Source organism: Cydia amplana, chromosome 2 (genome assembly GCF_948474715.1).
Source record: "Cydia amplana chromosome 2, ilCydAmpl1.1, whole genome shotgun sequence".
NCBI lineage: Eukaryota > Metazoa > Arthropoda > Insecta > Lepidoptera > Tortricidae > Cydia > Cydia amplana.
In genome coordinates this window covers 4,007,237-4,028,301 of record NC_086070.1, presented here as the reverse complement: position 1 = coordinate 4,028,301, position 21,065 = coordinate 4,007,237, and the positions used below count along the sequence as shown (strand labels likewise).

The 21,065-nt window shown below is 36.9% G+C and overlaps 1 protein-coding gene and 1 non-coding gene across 5 annotated transcripts in view; both read left to right on the top strand.

The window, feature by feature from the left end:
• Positions 1 to 21,065, top strand: part of LOC134661654 (protein tramtrack, beta isoform) — a 506,900-nt gene that overhangs the window by 463,198 nt on the left and 22,637 nt on the right. The window contains exon 5 of one of the 4 annotated variants that reach the window (XM_063518012.1): positions 8,652 to 8,931. The exons of 2 other annotated variants lie outside the window; for them this stretch is intronic. In XM_063518012.1, coding sequence (XP_063374082.1) covers positions 8,652 to 8,899 — 248 coding nt within the window. In that variant the 3' untranslated portion in view covers positions 8,900 to 8,931. Of the gene's footprint in view, positions 1 to 2,845; positions 3,109 to 8,651; positions 8,932 to 21,065 lie in introns of those variants that run through there. One more of the 4 variants, XM_063517968.1, reaches the window with a different exon arrangement.
• Trnaa-agc (transfer RNA alanine (anticodon AGC)) lies at positions 14,343 to 14,415 on the top strand. Its single transcript has one exon. It is a non-coding gene; the product is annotated as a tRNA-Ala (tRNA).

Below are 21,065 nucleotides of genomic sequence, written 5' to 3'. Positions count from 1 at the left end.
ATGGAATGTTACCCTTAATTTCCTTGATAAATTGAGTGATGGAATGAACGTCATAATCGTGGCATTAATGCGGAGGTAAACATCACTCAGTTTATCAAAGAAGAAAACGACGCTGCAACAGTTATACGGTTTTGCAGTTGACATCCGAACGTCACCTTTACAGGTTTTGAACGAACAAACGAATTAACACAGAAATACCTATTATACAAATTTAAATCATGTTTGGACAATTTATTTTAGTAATTTTTACCTTTAAGTTTTTGGTACTTTATTATTTTTTTTCTTTCATAAGAACCTTCTCCTGACAAACGCAACAAAATAGCTATTTACGAGACAAGTGCGGAAAAGAGGAAATTCGAAACGAGTGGCGATAAATTAAAACACGACCGAAGGGAGGGTTTTAAATCGACACGAGTTGCGAATCACCTATTCGTACGCGTATCGTACAACGTTTTACAGTACATATGCCCCTTTAAATATTTGACATAGCAACGAAAAGTGCTTATTTACGCACTAGTGCGGGAAAGTAGGTGCATATGTACTGTAAAAGAATTAGCGAAATTGGGCTACCCGTTCACGCGTGATTCCGGGACCAATAGGGAAATAAAGATTGATTTTTATATACTTATAGTACATATAGATGATGGTTTATAATAAAGTTTATAATTTAATTTTAAGTTTTCTTCATTTGCTCGTAAAAATAACTGAAGTAGGTTTCCCGTCTGGTGTCCAACACGACACTTACAATACAACTAAAACACCTCTTTTTTACCATTATGGCCACTCTTTAAGAATCGTATTCCACAATTGTTTCAAAAATAACTATTGACTTCCTAACACTCAACAATCAAAATTAATTTTCAGGGTACAAACCATACTTCTTCCAAACCTCAAAAAACGGCAATCGACATCTATACATGCGTGGTCACCGATTTCGCACGTGGTTACGAAAACATAAAAAATCTCCCAAAATTCGTTGGAAGTGCACCAAGAAAAGTAAAGGATGCAAAGCAGTAGTGTTTTCATATAAAGATAATGTGGTTTCGGAAAGGAACTGCCATAATCACCCCCCGACGCACCCTCATTTGATAGATAAAAATTCTTCACATGGCGAGTTTTTTAATTATCCTTTGTATACTTATACCGATTAAAATAAGGCCAACTGCGGGATAAGTGTGACTGGCTTACATATTGGTGCCTGTTTACACTTACACGTATTGGCCTTACTTATTTTACAAGGTGGTGGTATATTTAAAACGGGTCACTTACTTTTTTATGTTGGGAGAATTGATTGTACTTACTTAGTTATTTTTTACTTTAAGTTTTTTTTTCAGTTAATGTATCATAGTTCAGTCATGTACTGGCCTATTTCATTATTTGTTTCTAATAAAGTTTTTTACGTATTAAATCTGTAAATATTTTAACTTTTCTTTATATATTATGCTTGCATAATTAACTAACACAGGTTGCCCGTCCGGTGTCGTTGTAAAACACCTTTTGTTTTACAATATCGCCACTTTTTAAAAATCGTATTCCACAATTATATCCTTAATAATATTGGGCTTCCAAAATTCTAAAAAATGTTTAATTTCATATTTTAAAATAAGAATACGCCTCCAATTTCGATTCAGATTTTTCGCGCGAGATCTTGAATCGCCAATCTTGGTTCGAGATTGCATTATCTACACTCTACTCTCCTTGTAGGTACTCTCCGTCATACAATAGGCGTAAAACAGATACGGAACAATGCATACGATGGTACAGAGGTACGAAAGCTTAGACTTGCGCCAACGTTGACCATGGTATGAATATATGACCCACGCCGTTTTCAGGGTGACACACAAGGTGATTGGTGCATGCGCAATGAAGTAAAAGTCGTGCGTGTTATACATTGTGTGCGCCATAGACAAACGTCAAGGTCGTACTAAAGCCAATTCAAAAATTTGCCTTTCTCTTTGTTGTTTTGGATCCAAACATTCTAAAATACAATTTTTTTTTCAGGTCTAAAGCCATACTTCGAATCTTCAAAACACGGCACTAAGCATTTATATATTCATGGTCACAGATTTCACAAATGGCATCAGAACAGTAAAAACATGAAAATACATTGGCGGTGCTCGAAATACAAAAGTGGATGCAAAGCTGTAGTGTACTCGTCTTATGATGAGGTCATATCAGAGAAGAATTTACACAACCATTTGTAAATAACAACTAGGATTGGCTGACTTATAGGAAGTATTTCATTGCTCTGCTTAGAATATATTCCGGAATTTGCGTAGAAATAAAGACAAATGCTAACTAAGCATGTTTTTTATCATATTTGTTGTTCAGGGTTATTGATCTCACGTGCCGGCAAAACGGCTCATTCCACAACTTTATAATTTTTAACCGGGGTCCCTTTGTTTCCCATAAAGTTTTAAGTCATAATGTACTGTTTGTCACATTATCATTAGTCCTAAAACTGAAACCGTTAACTTTTCAGGTTAGGTTTGTTTTATGGCAATCCTGAAAAGTGACGCGCTTCTGAACCAACTAAATTATGACTAACGAAAATGCGAGCAAACAATACAGTATGACTTAAAACTTTTTGGGAAACAATAGAGACCCTTTTTAACCTCCAACACAAAAAAGAGGGGTGCTGTAAGTTTGACTACTATGTGTGTGTTTCTTGTGGCACCGTAGCTCTTAAACAAGTGAACCGATTTGCGCCTTTTTATTATTTGAAAAGCAGTTTTTCTAGCAGTGGTTCTTAGGCGTGTTTTATCAATATAAACCCAATGCAGTGAAACAGATGAAGTTTCATTGGGTGAAGTATTGTTTTTAATTTTATTTTATTCCTTTTTAGGCACGAAACCGTATTTCGAAACCACCATCAGCGGTACCCGGTATCTATTCATCGGCGGCTACAGATTCCACATGCGAGCCGAGCGGCTGAAGGCTAAGCAGTCAACGAAGATACGCTGGAGATGCTCAAAATACAGCATCGGGTGTAAAGCCGTTGTCTTCACGTATGAAAATGACGTGGTAGCAGAGAAGAACGGCCATAATCATCCTCCGATGCATATTATGAATAATAAGGGTGCACTACATTTCGTATAATTTTAGCCCATATATCGTCACGTGACAACCAAAACTCACTATCACCCCAAGTTCATAGCCATAGTGAACCATATTAGTACTAAAAGAAGTTTGATTTTTGTTTAAATATTTTTTAGTAATTAGTGAGTTGAGTTTGTCACCTGACGATATTAGTAGGTATCGTTTGACATTCTAACGAATATGTGTGACTATACATATGTTGTTAAGGGTAATAAATGAAGTACCACAAACTTTTGTTATATGTTGTGTTGCATATAATAAAATATATGATAATTATCATATCTAAATGATGAATGTCTTTTACACTTAAATTTTAATATTACAAAAAAGTCCATCAAATCAATAACTTGATAAACAAACAGCTACTTATTAGAAAAACAAATACCGAAGTTTTATTTTAATTATACAAATTATTAACTACTTTTTTTTAAGTTTCACCAATCGACATAGATCTTTTAGACCTCATAACATTAAGGTTACTAGCAGTTCATGTATTTTGATTCTGTTTTTTGGGTGAAGGTGCACAACCACACTACTTGCAAACCTCAAAGGGTACTCGCCTGCTGTCCTTCGGTGGTTACCGATTCTATGTCTACTATAAAACCGGCAGAAAGACACGTTGGAGGTGTTCCATGTTTAAGAAGCAGTGCAAGGCAGTTGTGCATACGTATGACGATGAAATAATAAGCAAGAAGAATTGTCACAACCATCCTCCTCCATTTTGAGAACCGTGACCGCAAACCTCGACGTTCATTGCGCGACTGGCTTCGGCTTAGGCGACAACTATAGGTGGGAACAAAAGGTCCGATCGCTGTAGCTCGCTCCATCCTATGCAGAGGCGTATTTACAAATTTGGCGCCCCGGGCCATTTTGATTTGCCGCCCCCCTTCATCAGTGACGATAAAGTATTTTATTTAGGACACCTGCAACAAGTACCTTTGGGGTGTGAAATAAAAAAAAACTAAACATTTACCATTTACTCACATAGGCATTTACATTGTTTTCCTATGTACAAATTGGTTGACAAAATCATCAATGAATCTGTCGTAATTTAAAACGTTTCCATATTATAGCTTAGCTTAGCTTAGCTTCCATATTAAGAAGAGCTAAGCTATTCAGGCGCTCTTCGCTGATGGGCCCGGCCACATGTCAGCGGTGCGACACCGCCGCCGCCGCGCGGCGCCGCAAACTGCTCTGCGGCGTCGCCCGCCGCACCGCAAAATTTAGCGGTGCCGCCTGGCGGCGCCTCAAAGCGGTGCGCGGCGCCGCGCGCGTTGTCGCCGAGCGGCGTGCGTCGCCGCGTGCGATGCCGCGCTGCATAGTAAAGAATAAAAATTCGACTACCAGTTGTTTGATCAGACATGAATCCCCTCACACGTGTTCTGTTCTTGCTGTTGTCGAGGTGATATTTTGCTTAAAAGTTCTTCAAAACACGGCACAGACATTCGAAAACAGTTATAAAATTTATTTTCAGTCATCTTCAACGCCTCGTATTTAAAGGTATAATTTGAGGTATACTTTCCAAAAAAAATTAACGGTATTGTATCTGGAGAAGCTCAAACTTGGTACGTCTTGAAAATTAGTTTTATTATAATTTAAAACTCAAATGTAATGATGTGATACATTTTTGGAATCGGCTCAGAAAGACCTTTCGTGTAATACCACACACGATAGGTTTCTAAATTTTTTTTTAATTCTATACAAAAAAAAGATGACGTCATAACTCCTCTCGTTTTTTTTTATTTGTTGGTGCTTCGGGTCAAATTGTTTCAAATGTCCTAAAGATCAATCGTACCGATTTTCATACCTTTAACACCATTTGCAGCGTTTTTTGGCGAACCGCTATCGCTATGAAGGCGCCGCGCACCGCTAAATATTGTGGTGCGGCGGGCGACGCCGCGCGGCATTAAGGCTCCGTTAACTATTTTAGGGCCAAAATGTAAAATTGATAGATTTAGTCGTTGAAATTGTACTCCTTTTGTTACGTAATATCTAAATAACAAGTATTGGTTTCTATTAACACGTCTTCTCATCTTGCCTTTTAATAATCAGGTCCCAAGCGTGCGTCACCGGAAATATATGACGAGAAGGGGCAGTTTTTAAAAATTCATCAAAAAATTATAGTCATAAATTATAAAAAATGATGTATAAGAACAGTTTCAGGAAATGTTGTAGATTGTTTAAGAATCAAAATTACGTTGAAATTAAGTCGATTTTCACGAAAAATGTTCACTTGTTTTCAAGTAATTTCTGGTGAAAATTGATTTCGTCTAACTTTCATTTACTCTTGTTCAATATCATATAACAAAAATGTAGTCTATGAAAGTTGGAGTACAGGATATGTGTAATACAAAATTACCATTTTTAGCAGTCCAAACTTTACGAAATTTACAAATAAGATCGACTAAATCAGTGCTTTACGCGCGTTTACCTAAACGTCCATCAGAAAAAAAATCATTACTAATTTAGTGAGTCAGTTTTCAAAAAAATGATCTGTACAAATGCAAGATAAGAAGACGTGCTAATAGATACCAGTACTTGTTGTTTCTATTACGTAACAAAAGGTGGACAATTTCATCGACTCAATCTATCAATTTTACATTTTTGCGACTAAAATCGATACCGGCCTCTTACCGAAACTGTCTTCAGCAATACCGGGATCCCGGGATCCCGGTATTGGATATGAATCGCTTAAAATATATAGTTTTATTAAAAAGGGGACTTAGAAAGGCTCACTGGAATACCAGATATGTCCTAAAAGCTATTACAACAATAAACAATCAATGCCGCCATCTGCAATAATTTTATTTCACACTCCAGGTTGTTGACTTCACCTCACCAGTCACATTTGTAGTCCAACTTAACCAACCAGACAACATTTTTAAAATTTCCGTCAAAATTGGTTAGCCATTATTACAGTTATCCTTGCTCTTTCGTTTTATTTTTTGATAAAATTATAAGAACGAATTATGTTAATGTTAAAGTCACTATCATCATATTCATCACTCACATAACTTCAGGATTCATCCACCACCAACCACCAAATATTTATCTGACGCATTAGGCAACGATCTTGTTTCAATAATAAAATGCGGGCTAGAGACCAGTTAGAGTTAGACCAAGTAAAGTCTGCAACGATTTTGATAGTATACGCAGTACGCAGTGCAAGTGTTATTTGTACGTCATAATTTCATAGAAGTTTGACGTTTAATATAACACATGCACTGCGCGTGTTATCAAAATGGTTGCAGACTTTTCTTGGTCTAACTCTAGATGCGTCTGACGTTTAGTAAGCTTTTTGATACAGCCGAATATAATGGATTTAAGGGGTTTATACTGCGCATTTCCCTCATTTTTTAAAATACCGGGATCCCGGTATTGCCTTTAAAAATACCGGTATTGAAAAATGCGTTTAAAACGACGGGATCCCGGGATCCCGGTATTGGAAGCCCTAGGCGGCGGCGGCGTCGCACCGCTGACATATATGTGGCCGGGCCCTGGAACGTAGATATTTTTTTTATTCTTTTGAGTGCAGAAAATGATCGTTCTGCACTGCAATTAGTCACTGCGGTGCAAAGAAAAATGCGCAGTGCAATTTCTACATATGGGAATGCTTCTTTAAGGCCCTTTTTATGAGTAAGCTTACTTGCCTTAGGCCTCATTCTCACGAGCGCTTTTTCAACGCGCGTTAAAAAAGCGTTTGAAGGACACAAATGGAAACATTCACACAATGGCGGTAGCGCTTTTTATCAAGCGTTGTTGGATTTTCAACTTTAAGCGTTGGTCGTTAAATCGAATTTAGCGTATGGACGGATTCAAGCGCTTTTTTAACGCGCGTTGAAAAAGCGCTCGTTAGTAGGAGGCCTTAAGCTGATTTTATTTTCGTAGGCGGTCAGAAAATGTTTTAATAAAACACATTCTTCTTGTAGGTCTACCGCGAGATCTAACGGATATACTGTTTGAAGGTTTACGGCACTCCTGACTTCTGCCTCAGACATTGTGTCTAATTTACCTAAGAAGACAAAATTGGCCGTTACTACGTCGTATGACGTTTTGCGCTTCCTCAACCCGGCTAACAACTGATCACGCCGTACTAATACTTCTTGAACGAAAATGTTGCTTAATTTAGGTACTTGTTGGTAGATATTTTAAGCAATTGGTGGGGTTTGAAGCGTTCGTTTGTTTATTAATTTAAATGTCAATTAAAATATAATAAAAAATATAGCTAAATTTGATTATAAAAGGCGCCCAGAAAAAGCAGCGAGCCTGCCGCCCCGGGCCATGGCCCCCTTGGCCCTAGGGTAAATACGCCCCTGATCCTATGTTGTCGCCTTAGCCGAAGTCAGTCGCGCAATGTCGTGGCCAGCGCGCTATGGCGGCGTCGTTGTTGCCGCCGATTATGCCTGCATTGCTATAGATTAAGAATGTAGTACCTATTACGCTTATTAAAGTACTAATTAATATGGAATAAATAGTCTGAGTCTACAGTTACCTTTTACTCACCAATCGTAGCCTCTAAACTCTCTAAAGTATGCTCCTTGGACAGTCAGCTGCAGAGATACCTGACTCCGCCCTGCATAGAAGTTTGTTTGCAGGGGGGTCAACTGTCTCTGTAGCTGACTGTATATGGTGGTATTCGGTGAAGAAGCTAAAGCACACCTGTCTTTCACAGCACGAGTGTCATTCGTAATCTCCAACCGCGGCAGCAAAAACCTGATCATCGACGGCTTCAAGTTCTACGAGAAACGCGACTCCAGACGAAGATCCCCATACGTGAAGACCAAGTGGGTGTGTTCCACCAACCGCGACTGCAAGGCTAAAGTCACCACCGTTGGAGAAACTATCGTTTCCTACGATGGGAAGCATGACCATGGTATAAAGATGGATGGCCGTATGGTTAAAATACCACCGCAGAAAGTTACCATCTTGTTTGAAGAAGAGAAAGACAGAATTGATGATAGTGATTAGGTTAGGTTAGGCTTTCAACATGTGGTGGCGTTCATAGATTTCCACATTAACCAGCCATAAAGGTTGTTCTGATTTTCAGTTTTTTTTTTAAAAGCTCTTTATAAAATATTAAGCCAAATTAACTTGCATTTTGTTAATGTTGACGTCACCTTTACGCCCGACCAGTAGGTATATTCGTTGACTTGTGGAATGATGACGCCCTACAGATGTTGTTACTTATGAATTTCATAATTTTATCGTGATAATTATTTTGCATGATGTACTTTATCGCTTAACTTTATGCCTTCTATTAAAATTGTACAAGATTGAAGCTATTTGTTAACGACAGCAGTAAAATATTATGATTATACACTCAGGGGTTTCATTTGTTACAGTTACCAACAGTATAATACCATATGAGATATAAGCATCAAAGGTTATTAATATCTAACTCAATACGTGTAGGTACCGCACGATTCTATGTATTTCGACTAAGTTCGTTTAATTTTGTAATAATCATAGATTTTTTGATTCTCATAATTTGTTTCTCACTGTCAAGTTTAACTTTTAGTCTCAGTTAACTGTAACCTTATCTTATCTTTCAGCGACCTTCGTGACGTCACAGCGTGGTAATACCCTGATAAGTTTAGGTGGTTTCACCTTTTACCACAAGAAGCGTGAGCAGACCATAGGGCCGCCATCCTTGAAGAAGAGATGGGTGTGTTCGACCAACTTCTGCCGCGGGTGTAAAGCTGTTATCTATACCGTGGATGACACTATAGTGTCGGTCAGGAACGACCATAACCATGATCCGACTTTTAACCAATTGAGGAACGACTTGTTTCCTTGGTGATGTGGCCTTTATGTTAATAAATGTTGATTGTTTATAAATATTGTTTCTGTTATTATTAAAAAATAGGATTGAAAGTAGTATGGTAATTATTTTCCTTCGCTTAGGATCCTAAGACACGATTCCAGACATTCTGGCGGGAAAAACAATTTTGTGTAACTGCCTCTATAATGCTCGAATATGCAAGAGCGATATAGAAGCAGTTAACGAAAGTTCCATTCTCGTTTTTTGCGGTAGGCTCTCCCTATACTTATGCTTTAAGAACGCTCAGGCAATGGAATAGTCTCTAAATATTAATAATTTCTTGTTTATTTCACGAATGTCAGAAATTATTAAAATGATATAAGTACAGAATCGTATGAAAGAGAAGACCATTTAATAATCTGCATACATAGTTACAAACTCAATTAACGTTTCTTCACGCTTTTTAATTAACTCTTCTGTATTGTCACAGGTGTCAAAATCTTTGTTAAATCGATGTCACCAGTAGAAGAGGCGAAGAATGCTCTCAGTGAGCGAGTAAGGTTCACTGAATTAAAAGCAGACCCTGTGAAGTACACCGAATATTTGGATAAACTTAGAAAATGGAGCGTGCAGTGTCGACAGGTCAATCAAATTCAGAAGCAGCTGGAAACGTAACTAGATACTAATAGCTATAACCCTCTACAGAAAGATAATTCGAAAGCTTAATCTATTTAAGCTTTCGAATTATCTTTCTGTAGATAACCGTTAAAATAAATTATTTCGCACCGTGCGCGAAATAAAGCACCAGATAATTATTAGAAATATGTACATAGATAGCACTTATTTGAAATGTAATGTAAGTCTATAAAATTATTTATGATACATTACACGCATTAAGAGCACTTATTTTGAAACACAATTTCTATTTAATAAATCGGATAGAAATATAAAAAGTTGAAGAGTTGACTGTGACGTCACTATACTCCTTTTCATATAAATTCCATATTGGCAATTCGTTTTGACAGTTCTATAAAAGAAGCTGATTTGACCACTAGGATAGCCAATTGTGATTTTGGCCATGTAAATCATAAGTGCCCGAAGTAAATGTTTTATGTTCTCAGAATTGTACTTTTTCAGTAAGTACGTTTTGTTTTGTTCATTACTCTATAACACATTTTTAGTCGATTAAGTACATACATTTTTAAGTAGTAGTCTTAACTTTAAGAAAAGATTAAATGCTGTATGGCATCGCTAAAAATTATGAATTTAATAAGTAGGTGGAGGAAATTACATTAAGTTATCGTCAGTTATGCTTCAGTCATACGATTTATTAAATAATTGCATGTTTTAGTTTACTCAGGCTTTTTATTGTTCAAATATCGTAAACATCCAAATGATATCTATTAATATGGTGAGAGTTGCCTATAAGCTTTTGCAAGTTCAGGGGGTATATATGTTATTATTTGTGACGTCCCACGGGTAAAGGTACCTTATGGCGGTTGGCGCTTACGCTATTATGTATACATGTTACTGTTCACTTATAATCTAGAATTTAGAATAAAAGATACAGAACCAGCTGAACTGTGATAAACTAGTGCCTAGTTGCCTACACCATTGCGTTATCTTATAAGACTAGCAAGTATCGATTCTATAAAATCAAATTCGGTTTGGCAAAGTTAAAGTCATGTTGAAGCCAAGATATTATTCTATTCGGATTACGAACTGAAATATGATGCGGAAGGGTAGAAAGTAACACCACTATAGTCGGGTAAATAATGAATACTTTAATAGAAAACTGTTGGCCTTATATACTAATTTACATCCTTTGTCTGAGTTCAATCATGTGGAAAATCGCAATGAATCATAATAATATTAATTATATATTTTATTGTGTCGTCTCGAGTTACATTGGAATGCCGATTATTATTGAAGCGTGATAAAGAATTATAATTTATCTATTTGTCAGCTGATCAGCTGTGGTCAGCTGTGTGGCCTCACTACAACTCTCTCCTTTTTTTTGAGACGAAAATAGTAAATTTGCAGAACTATTTTTGGTTTACAAGTATATGTACTTAATTCTATGGTATATACATATTGGTTCTTAAAAATTAAATAAACAAATCTTACTGCTACCTGGATACATAATTTGCTTACATGCTTATTTCTAACATTACATTTTTAAGATAGCTATTGAATGCATTGTTGCACTAACATGTGTTTATCTTTACCTACTTACATGTACTGTGTTACTGTTTAACCTTTTGGACGCCAATGACCGATATATACGCACCGCAGGTCCAACGCCAAAGACGTATTAATCGGTCATAGACTGTGGTCTATGACAACAACCGGAGCAACATAGACCTAGGTGCATATGCATAAAGTTCCATTTCAGTTTTGACACTTCGATGACGTGGCGTCTGAGAGACAGCTTTTGTGTTGGACACGGCGTGGAAAAGGTTAAAGAAAAAGCTCAGTAAGATTCGTTTTGTATGTCAACCACTTATTTACAAGGCTAAAATCTTGTAAATGGTTTACCAAACATTAGAATGATCCTAACCACCTCATCTTTTCCAGTACCTCATTTCGTGACGTCACGCCGAGGCCGCAAGCTCATCCAGCTCGGCCGCTACACATTCGGGTTCCAGAAGCTGGGGGGCGCCAAGTCGCGGTGGATGTGCTCCACACACAACTCGAGGGGGTGCAGAGCTGTCTTACACATGGTTGAGGATGAAATCATCTTTATTAAGAATCAGCATAACCATTGATTATATGATTGTTAGTCTGTGGGAGGAGAGGTGGGCTAGCTTAGCCACCAAGTGGATGCCGGTAGAGAAACGTGGACGGTGCAGGCCTAAACGGAGGTGGCGGGATGAACTGGACAGCTTCCTGAACAACTGGCCAGAGGAAACACCAAATAGCGAGTCGTGGAAATCAAGGGGAGAGGCCTTTGCCCAGCAGTTGGACACTCAGATAGGCTTGAAAAAACAACAACAACGGGTTGCACTCCGGGAGTGCCGGCAGAAGTGAAAACTCAATGACTAGTCCAAAATGTCTGCAGCACTATATATACTTTATTCATGTAGGCCTAGCAACAAGCACTTATGAATCGTTAACATAAATATTATCTTAAGCTAATTATCAGAGCAATTTATTGATGTTATTATTCCATAATAATATTGGATTATTATACAAATCAAATTTAACACAAATTTAAGAATTTCACAAAAGGATCGTCAAACATGAAAAAAATTGTATAAAAAAATACTAGTCTAGAATGTTTCTAGAATAAAATCTAAATGTCAAATAAATAAAAAAAAGCAAAAGAAGTTCATACATCGGAATATCAATTTCTTCATCATTAATCAATATAATTGAGGTTAACGTTATTTCGTCGCATTACTTGAAAGTTGAAACCCCTAAGCACATCACTGTTAGTACTCGAGTTATATTAATACCAGTTAGAGGGAAACTCATTAGATGGCATTTAAATCAATAAAGAAAAACTCAATGACATTGTAACAGTTTTTCGATCAGGTCACGTGTCCGTCTTACGGTCACGCGTGACCGTCTTACGGTCACGGGATCTGTCGCGAGTTTAACATTTTTTCCCCACCTCAAAAAAAGTGCACAGCGCCGCTAAAGAAGTTTTCACTTCAAAAAGTCTGTGGGAAGCTGGGAAGAGGCGGATTTTTTTTAAGTATTATAAAGCTTTGATGCTATTAAAGAGGTGATTTTTATTTTACAAGTTTAATAAGTTAGTGTTCAATAATTATTTGTGACAAAAGAAATTATATTATGGCTCAGGCATATTAAAGGTTTTAAGGGAACCTTAAGAAGGTCATGACGACGGTGTATACGAGTTGCCAACGTATTATCTTTAATTCCAAGTTTGACCCCTTTTTTGGCTTTATTTTCCTGGGCCAATAGATCAGTTTAGTGATAATTTTTACGTAGATAATTTTGTTTAGCTATTGCTGCATAATAATTTTGTACTTTTCTGTTGGTATAAAATGTGCGATAGTGCTTAGATTTCCATTATACGTACATAGGACATAAGTAAGTGCCTAACCTAACAGCTTCTCTCATGAGTGATTAAATATTTTCAACATATAGACTTAAATAGAATATTTGTAGAAGTGCTTGTTTTTACTAATGTATACATGCCTTTATAGAATTACATGGTTTACATAATATATGTAAAGTTTATTGTTAAGAGAATAAAAGCGTGTGCAGGTTTTCAAAACCTCACCGGCTTAGCCGCTTTAGCGTCTGATTGTATTTTGATATGGTCATGTTTGTCCAGGTATTATCTTTAACCCCAATAATTTATAACTCAAGATAGGTTATAGGCGTTCCAAAATTGAAGCGCTTACCTTGTGACAAATTGGACAAGTTTCCTTTAGTCGCGGCTGGTCCAGCGAGAAATGTGCACGCGCTAACGAGCTTCCGCACAACGAAAGAGAAAGAGACGACCTTATGTTTAACAACGAGTGGGACAAAGATGGATGAAATGAGAAAATTTATCAAAAATAAAAGATTTCTTCGTAGGCACAGAAATAAATATGGAAGTATTTTTTGTGCTCCTCAAGTATGAGTATAACCTATCTACGGTTATATGATATCATTGTTTAACCCGTGGTGAGCCATAGTATCACACGTGTGATATTAACTCAATTTGGGTCGTAGAGACTCAGTATCAGACGCAGAGTGCGGTGTTCAAAAGAGACGTTTGCTTTATCACATATCATGACAGTGGCAGTTTTATTAATTTTAAATGACAATGATAAGACTTAATCTTAAATTAGTATTGTAAATAATGGTATGTGATGGCACATTTTTTGTTTATGTTCTAACTAGTCTCAAACCGGGATGTTGATTTATTTTATGTAACTATGTAAAAAGAAGGTAATAGTACTGATAAGGTACGTTTCTTCACAGGTACTTAATCAACAGAAGAATTAAAATGCGAGTTAAGGTATTTACTGATTTAAATGTCTTATTTATTCCAATAATATCTCCACAATAGAAAATACAAAACTAATTTTGAAATAAATACGAATTTTCTTTTATTGTGTATGTTTGTTACTTTAATTACCTTTCACAAGGCATATTTGGTCCGATATCTGTATTTATGTAATTAATTTGTATGAATTTATAAATCTGTAATTTGTGCTCGTTACAATATTTCTTAAAATCATGATTCTTCGAACTTTTTGAACTATTTTAGTCTTATCAACGAAGAGGTATAACCTACCTTTATATATGTATCTACATTATATCTGACCGTTTTCATGATATAATTAAACACGCACGCAGCTCCGGAGCTAGCTAGATTAGCTAGAATATAGCATAATCACGCTCATACCGAGCGGACGTGCGAACTCACATCAGTATGATACCACTTTTGGCACAGTGTCAAGTGTAACTATAACTGCTTTCTCTCTTTAAATGCTTGTGGGATTTCAACTGCAGCCAGCACGGGGGCGTAGCTCAGATGGTAGAGCGCTCGCTTAGCATGCGAGAGGTACCGGGATCGATACCCGGCGCCTCCAACTTTTTATAATGCTTTAATTTAATTTTCATTTTTTTTGCATGAATTTCTCCCACCCACACATACCAAGCAAATGGTGTGTATGTAATGGTGTTATGTCACATCCGATCTTAGGCGACCCTACCTTACATGGTTATTAGGTACATCTAACTGATATACCTATAACCAAAGATAAGCTTAAAATTAGATTAATTTCGTGCTCCTAGTCAACAATTTTAGTAGAAAATTGAGAGCCCATTAAAATACCTAATACTGAACAGGTCTAAGAAAAATGTCTGGTTTCAGGTGGTCTTCGAGAGCCCGAGCCAATAATACTGGACTTGGTTGATCAGCAGCTGAACAGCTACCTGACCAACATACGGAAACAGCGGAAGAAGTGAGGAAAAGAACGAGTCAAACAATGACTCACTATTTGCTAAAGCGGGACTTATAAATAAAATAAAAATTGTTTATTTCGGACCAACATAATCTATAGGTGTGTTAGTAAAATGCATCTTAATAGCCTAAAGGCTAGTGTACATAAAGAAAAACAATGCAGAAAAAAAAACTTAATCACGTCGCGTGTAGCTACTTAAGTTTACATGTAAGTGTAATTACGTCTGGCTAGCCAGTCTTCTCCGAGACCATGGAGTTTGTTGTTGACGAGATTATCTGTAAACATTATACACTTGTGTTTCAAATAATGTATGAAAAATAAAACTATATACTAAACGTGTCTTAAGATTTTAGAATACGTCAAGCCCAGTCATAAAAAAAGCCAGGCGCAAAAAAAACATAACGTTTAAATTGTCCCACTAACCAACCAATAATGGTTTTACGTTAGTCGCCATAGGGTCGTCGGTCTTACAAATGACAGGTGCAAGCGACCCTACTTCGAAACTCCGATAAAGGGACCCTTTTGTATACCTGCCCTTGCACGCTGCCAGTTTTTGTGACTGTTACCCTCTTTTTTACCTTACCTATTCGCAGTGGTTAAAAATATTAGAGCGGGTAAAAATATCATCGTGGGTAGATATTCAAAGTTTTGACGCTAGATCGCAAAATTTTGTGTCTCTCAATTCACGGATATATTAACGCGTGAGAGCGAGCAAGATAGTCGCTAGCGTTAACGTGTGTTTTGTCTGTATAGATAAATTTGTGATAGGTATTTCATAGTGTTGTGATGATAGATACCTAAGTAAGATTTTTGGATTGTGACTCTGTGACTCTTGTAAGTGATTGTGATTAAGTAATAAAGGAAAGTGAATCCTATAATTCGGAGGGGCGGCTTATTGGTAAGTTTAGACTATAATTTTGAAAGCAATAATAGGTTCTTCATTACCTAACTGTTTCCTCATTATTGTATTTGTGAAATACTTTCCTATGTATTGTACAAATGTACACTGCCTGCAAGTTTAAAGGAATTCATATTTGTTTTTTTTTCGCAATTATTTTATCACCTAGATAAAAAATTAATACTTATTATATATTTCGTCATCTCGGATTTGGTTGTGACTTTTTCAGTTTCCACTTACAGGTACAAATGTTTAAGTAAATATGTATCTATAATTAAGACGACCCAGGCAGCGGACTAAATTAAGAAAATCACCCCTTTTTTAATAAAAAGTGTGTAATAATTTATGCGCGTATTCTTTGTATATACATATATGTGCTTCAAATCTTGTAACTTAAATTTGAACCACTTCCCGGTGTCTGATTGAGCTGAAATTTGGTATAGTTCCGTATTTCCAATGACAATGCAATATTATGCTAACATGGAGCTGATCTGATGATGCAGTCGGAATATAGCCAAAGGAACTCTTCAATGGAAAAACATAAACACATTGAGTTTAGGCTTATTAGAAAGATCTCGAGAGCACTGTTTAGACATGTACAGGTGAGAAAGTACAGTCGGCAATAAAAGTGTGTATCAAAAAATATTTTTGACGGTCACGTGTTTTACTTGTACCCTGTGCCTTGTTTTACCTCACCTTGAGGCCAGACCACATCGGGTGTGCGTAAACGTGCACATAAGTGTAAGGCCTGAGTGGGCGCTCAAGTTGGGCGTGCAGTGGGCCTGAGTGGACGCTCGAAGCGGAGCGTTTGGCGGGGCGTGCAGCGTGGCGTCGGGCTAACAAGTGATTTGAGCAGCGTGCACTAAGGCCGATCCTATACGTTTGCATTTGTTCAACATGCACGCCGCACGCCCCGCCCCGCTGCACGCCCAACTCGAGCGTCCACTCAGGCCTTACACTAAAGATCTGTATATTACATAGTAGATATAGGGCGTGTATACAGTCTTAATGGAGATCTTCTTCAGTATACTGACTGCAGCTACCCGCAATTCCTTTGTCTACCCCGAACATTTTTATAAACTAATTTCGGGTAGTTCTGTGTTGTTTTATTTATATCTCCGTTGACATTTGCTGCGACGTCAGTCTTTCCGTGACCACAGCTGGTGCAACTCAGCTGAAACGTCGGAATTTAAGGTAAAAACAATGAAATTATATCGCGGTAGATCCGTTTGTGTAATTAAATTTTGAATTCATTGTCCATATAATGAATATCAAAATTACTTACAGGATGCTTAAAGTTACTCTTTACGCTCTAGAGCATAAAAAAAATTATCACGACCCTTATTGACTTAATTGACTTAGTAATAAAATCCGAAACTCGCCATAAATACCATGCTGCAGCTGGGGGCTGGTGCGCTTCCCTCCCCACGCCGCCGTACGTGGGCCCGAGTAGGTATTACCTACTCATTTCTTGTGAGTTTCTTTAGTCTTGAATAAATATGGTAAAAAATCCTTACATTTTGATAATTTTGTATATTTCCCTCGTAATCGAAGTGAAAGGCAGAGTATATAATAACTCGGACATAAATGCCTATTTTATCCTCCACCTATATTGAACTTTACTTACTTAATGCCAATGTTATATAATCTAAGTACCTATTATTATTCTTCTTTGTTTTAGTTAAATATGAGTTCATCGACTATTCTGGACAGAAAAAGCGAGGCCTTTGGTCTGAATCCAATATGCGCGCCGCAATGGATGCTGTACTAAATAAGGAGCTGACCCAACATCGAGCGGCTGCACGTTACGGCATACCTCGGAGAACTCTCAGAAATCATCTCAAATCAGGAAAATATACCAAACAGCTAGGAAGACCCAAGGGGTATAAATTAAAAAAAAACCGATAGTTTCTTAAAAAAATCTACTTTGTGCCTTATATGTATGTAGCTGTATCTAGGGTTTGCACGACGGATCCGAAATGTATGGGAATATCCCCGGATCCGGATCCAGATCCGGATTATTTCATACATTTCGGATCCGGATTGCAAACCCTAGCTGTATCTCATCGCAGTGTCGTTAGATAGAAATAAATGTTTTTAACTGACCTTTTTGTTTATGAAGTTGACCCAAAATTGTACAGTTTTCGCACTGCAGATAATGAAATAGAATGAGACCTTAAAGTTAACAATTGCCTACGAGCGTTTTCTGGATTTTTAACCTTATTACTTTATTAATTATTTATTTTAGATTCCTACCAGCGTGCCGTCTATATCATCAAATCACCAAATGAACTTGGTGCGCTGTGATTGGTTCCGTACACTGTCAATCTATAGAATTATATGTATAAGTATTTTGTTCAATTTACAAGTACTTCTAAAAGTTAAAGGCGAAAACACACTAATGCCTCGTATGCAACGTATGCAATGCATTATGACATCTGAACCCTGAAATTTGTATGCTTAGAGACATACTTGGCATACGCAACGCAACGCATGACAAATATGGTTCTAAGCATACAACTTTCAGGGTTCAGATTGTCATAATGCGTTGCATACGTTGCGTACGTGGGATAAGTGTGTTTTCGCCTTAAACGTCTTAATACACCCCAATGTATACGAGCTATCGAATACATTTTGTAGTATTTTTTTTTATCGTTTAAGTTTATTTTTATTTTACCTACTTGCGTGACCGGATTTAAAAAGTTAAGCGTTATGATCTAATGACAATATATAGGTTATAATTTTCTTCTTAGGCGCATATCACCAAATATACGGGGAAGGTAAATCCAAGCGTCTCTTCTACCAGAACTACATATTCACTCCGCACTACCACAGGATGCTAAACAACGTACTGAAGACCAGATGGTACTGTCGCCGGCAGCACAGGAACTGCAGGGCTGTCATTTACACTATCGAAGATAGAATTATAAGCGTCAAAAATGAGCATAACCATGATACACCTTGAATTAAAGAAAACATTACCGTGTAGCAATTTCGTAATTTCATACCTGCAATTTCCTTACTGAGTTTTAACAATTAAATTGACAAAAAGTACTTTTGAATAAACTTTTGGTCGGCGTAGGAATTTTTTAAGCTTACTTATTTCTTATGTGCGATTATATCCCGTTTTAGTATTATGCCTTTTTTTTTGTTGATATACTACCCAAATTTAAACATTTCAAGCGTTTACGAAAAGGCCTTTAATTCCATCGCATTTTTATTTTAACAAATGTATTTCATTTGTCGAGGCATTTTTTGTGGGCCCCTAAATTTTAAATCAAATGAGACGATAATAACTGTCTAATACAGGTGAATATTACCAAGTATACGGGGAAGGTAAATCCAAGCGCCTCTTCTACCAGAACTACATATTCACTCCGCACTACCACAGGATGCTAAACAACGTACTGAAGACCAGATGGTACTGTCGCCGGCAGCACAGGAACTGCAGGGCTGTCATTTACACTATCGAAGATAGAATTATAAGCGTCAAAAATGAGCATAACCATGATACACCTTGAATTAAAGAAAACATTACCGTGTAGCAATTTCGTAATTTCATACCTGCAATTTCCTTGACAAAATGAGTTTCTAAATAGTTTCCAAATAAAATGAAATACTTTTAGGTACTTAGGTACTTTTGAAAAATTACTTTTGTCATCGGAGAAAATTTTTAAGCTTATTTATTATGTGCGATTATATTTATAAACTTACCTTTTAATCGTTTACGAAAAGGCCTTTTATTCCATTTCTTTTTTAATCTTTATTTTAACATACTTATCTGAACTTTATTTGTAGTGGCAAATATTTTCTTGTGGGCCCCTAAATCTTAAGACAAATGACACTATAATAACTGTCTAATACAGGTGAATATTATCAAGTATACGGGGAAGGTAAATCCAAGCGCCTCTTCTACCAGAACTACATATTCACTCCGCACTACCACAGGATGCTAAACAACGTACTGAAGACCAGATGGTACTGTCGCCGGCAGCACAGGAACTGCAGGGCTGTCATTTACACTATCGAAGATAGAATTATAAGCGTCAAAAATGAGCATAACCATGATACACCTTGAATTAAAGAAAACATTACCGTGTAGCAATTTCGTAATTTTATACCTGCAATTTCCTTACTGAGTTTTAACAATTAAATTGTCAAAAAGTACTTTTGAATAAACTTTTGGTCGGCGTAGGAATTTTTTAAGCTTACTTATTTCTTATGTGCGATTATATCCCGTTTTAGTGTTATGCCTTTTTTTTTGTTGATATACTACCCAAATTTAAACATTTCAAGCGTTTACGAAAAGGCCTTTAATTCCATCGCATTTTTATTTTAACAAATGTATTTCATTTGTCGAGGCATTTTTTGTGGGCCCCTAAATTTTAAATCAAATGAGACTATAATAACTGTCTAATACAGGTGAATATTACCAAGTATACGGGGAAGGTAAATCCAAGCGCCTCTTCTACCAGAACTACATATTCACTCCGCACTACCACAGGATGCTAAACAACGTACTGAAGACCAGATGGTACTGTCGCCGGCAGCACAGGAACTGCAGGGCTGTTCATTTACACTATCGAAGACAGAATTATAAGTGTCAAAAATGAGCATAACCATGATACACCTTGAATTAAAGAAAACATTACCGTGTAGCAACTTCGTAATTTCATACCTGCAATTTCCTTGCTGAGTTTTAAGAATGAGATTGACAAAAAGTACTTTTGCATAAATACTTTTGGTCGTCGTAGGATTTTTTTAAGCTTATTTCTTTTGTGCAATTACATCCCGTTTTAGTGTTATGCCTTCTTTTTTGTTTATATACTACCCAAATTTAAACATTTCAAGCGTTTACGAAAAGGCCTTTAATTCCATCGCATTTTGAATTTTTATTTTAACAAATGTATTTCATTTGTCGAGGCATTTTTTGTGGGCCCCTAAATTTTAGACAAATTACACTATAATAACTGTCTATACAGGTGAATACTACCAAATATACGGGGAAGGTAAATCCAAGCGCCTCTTCTACCAGAACTACATATTCACTCCGCACTACCACAGGATTAGGGTTTGCAATCCGGATCCGAAATGTATGAAATTATCCGGATCTGGATCCGGATCCGCGGATATTCCCATACATTTCGAATCCGTCGTGCAAACCCTACACAGGATGATAAACAACGCTCTGAATATCAGATGGTACTGTCGCCGGCAGCACAAGGGCTGTCGGGCTGTCATTTATACTGTTGGAGATAGAATTACGAGAGTTAGGAATGAACATAACCATGATTTACCTTGAATAAAAATAAAACTAAGTGTGTATGTTACTTACCTGTCGGATATGTTTTCAGTGTAACTCCACCAGAAACATAAA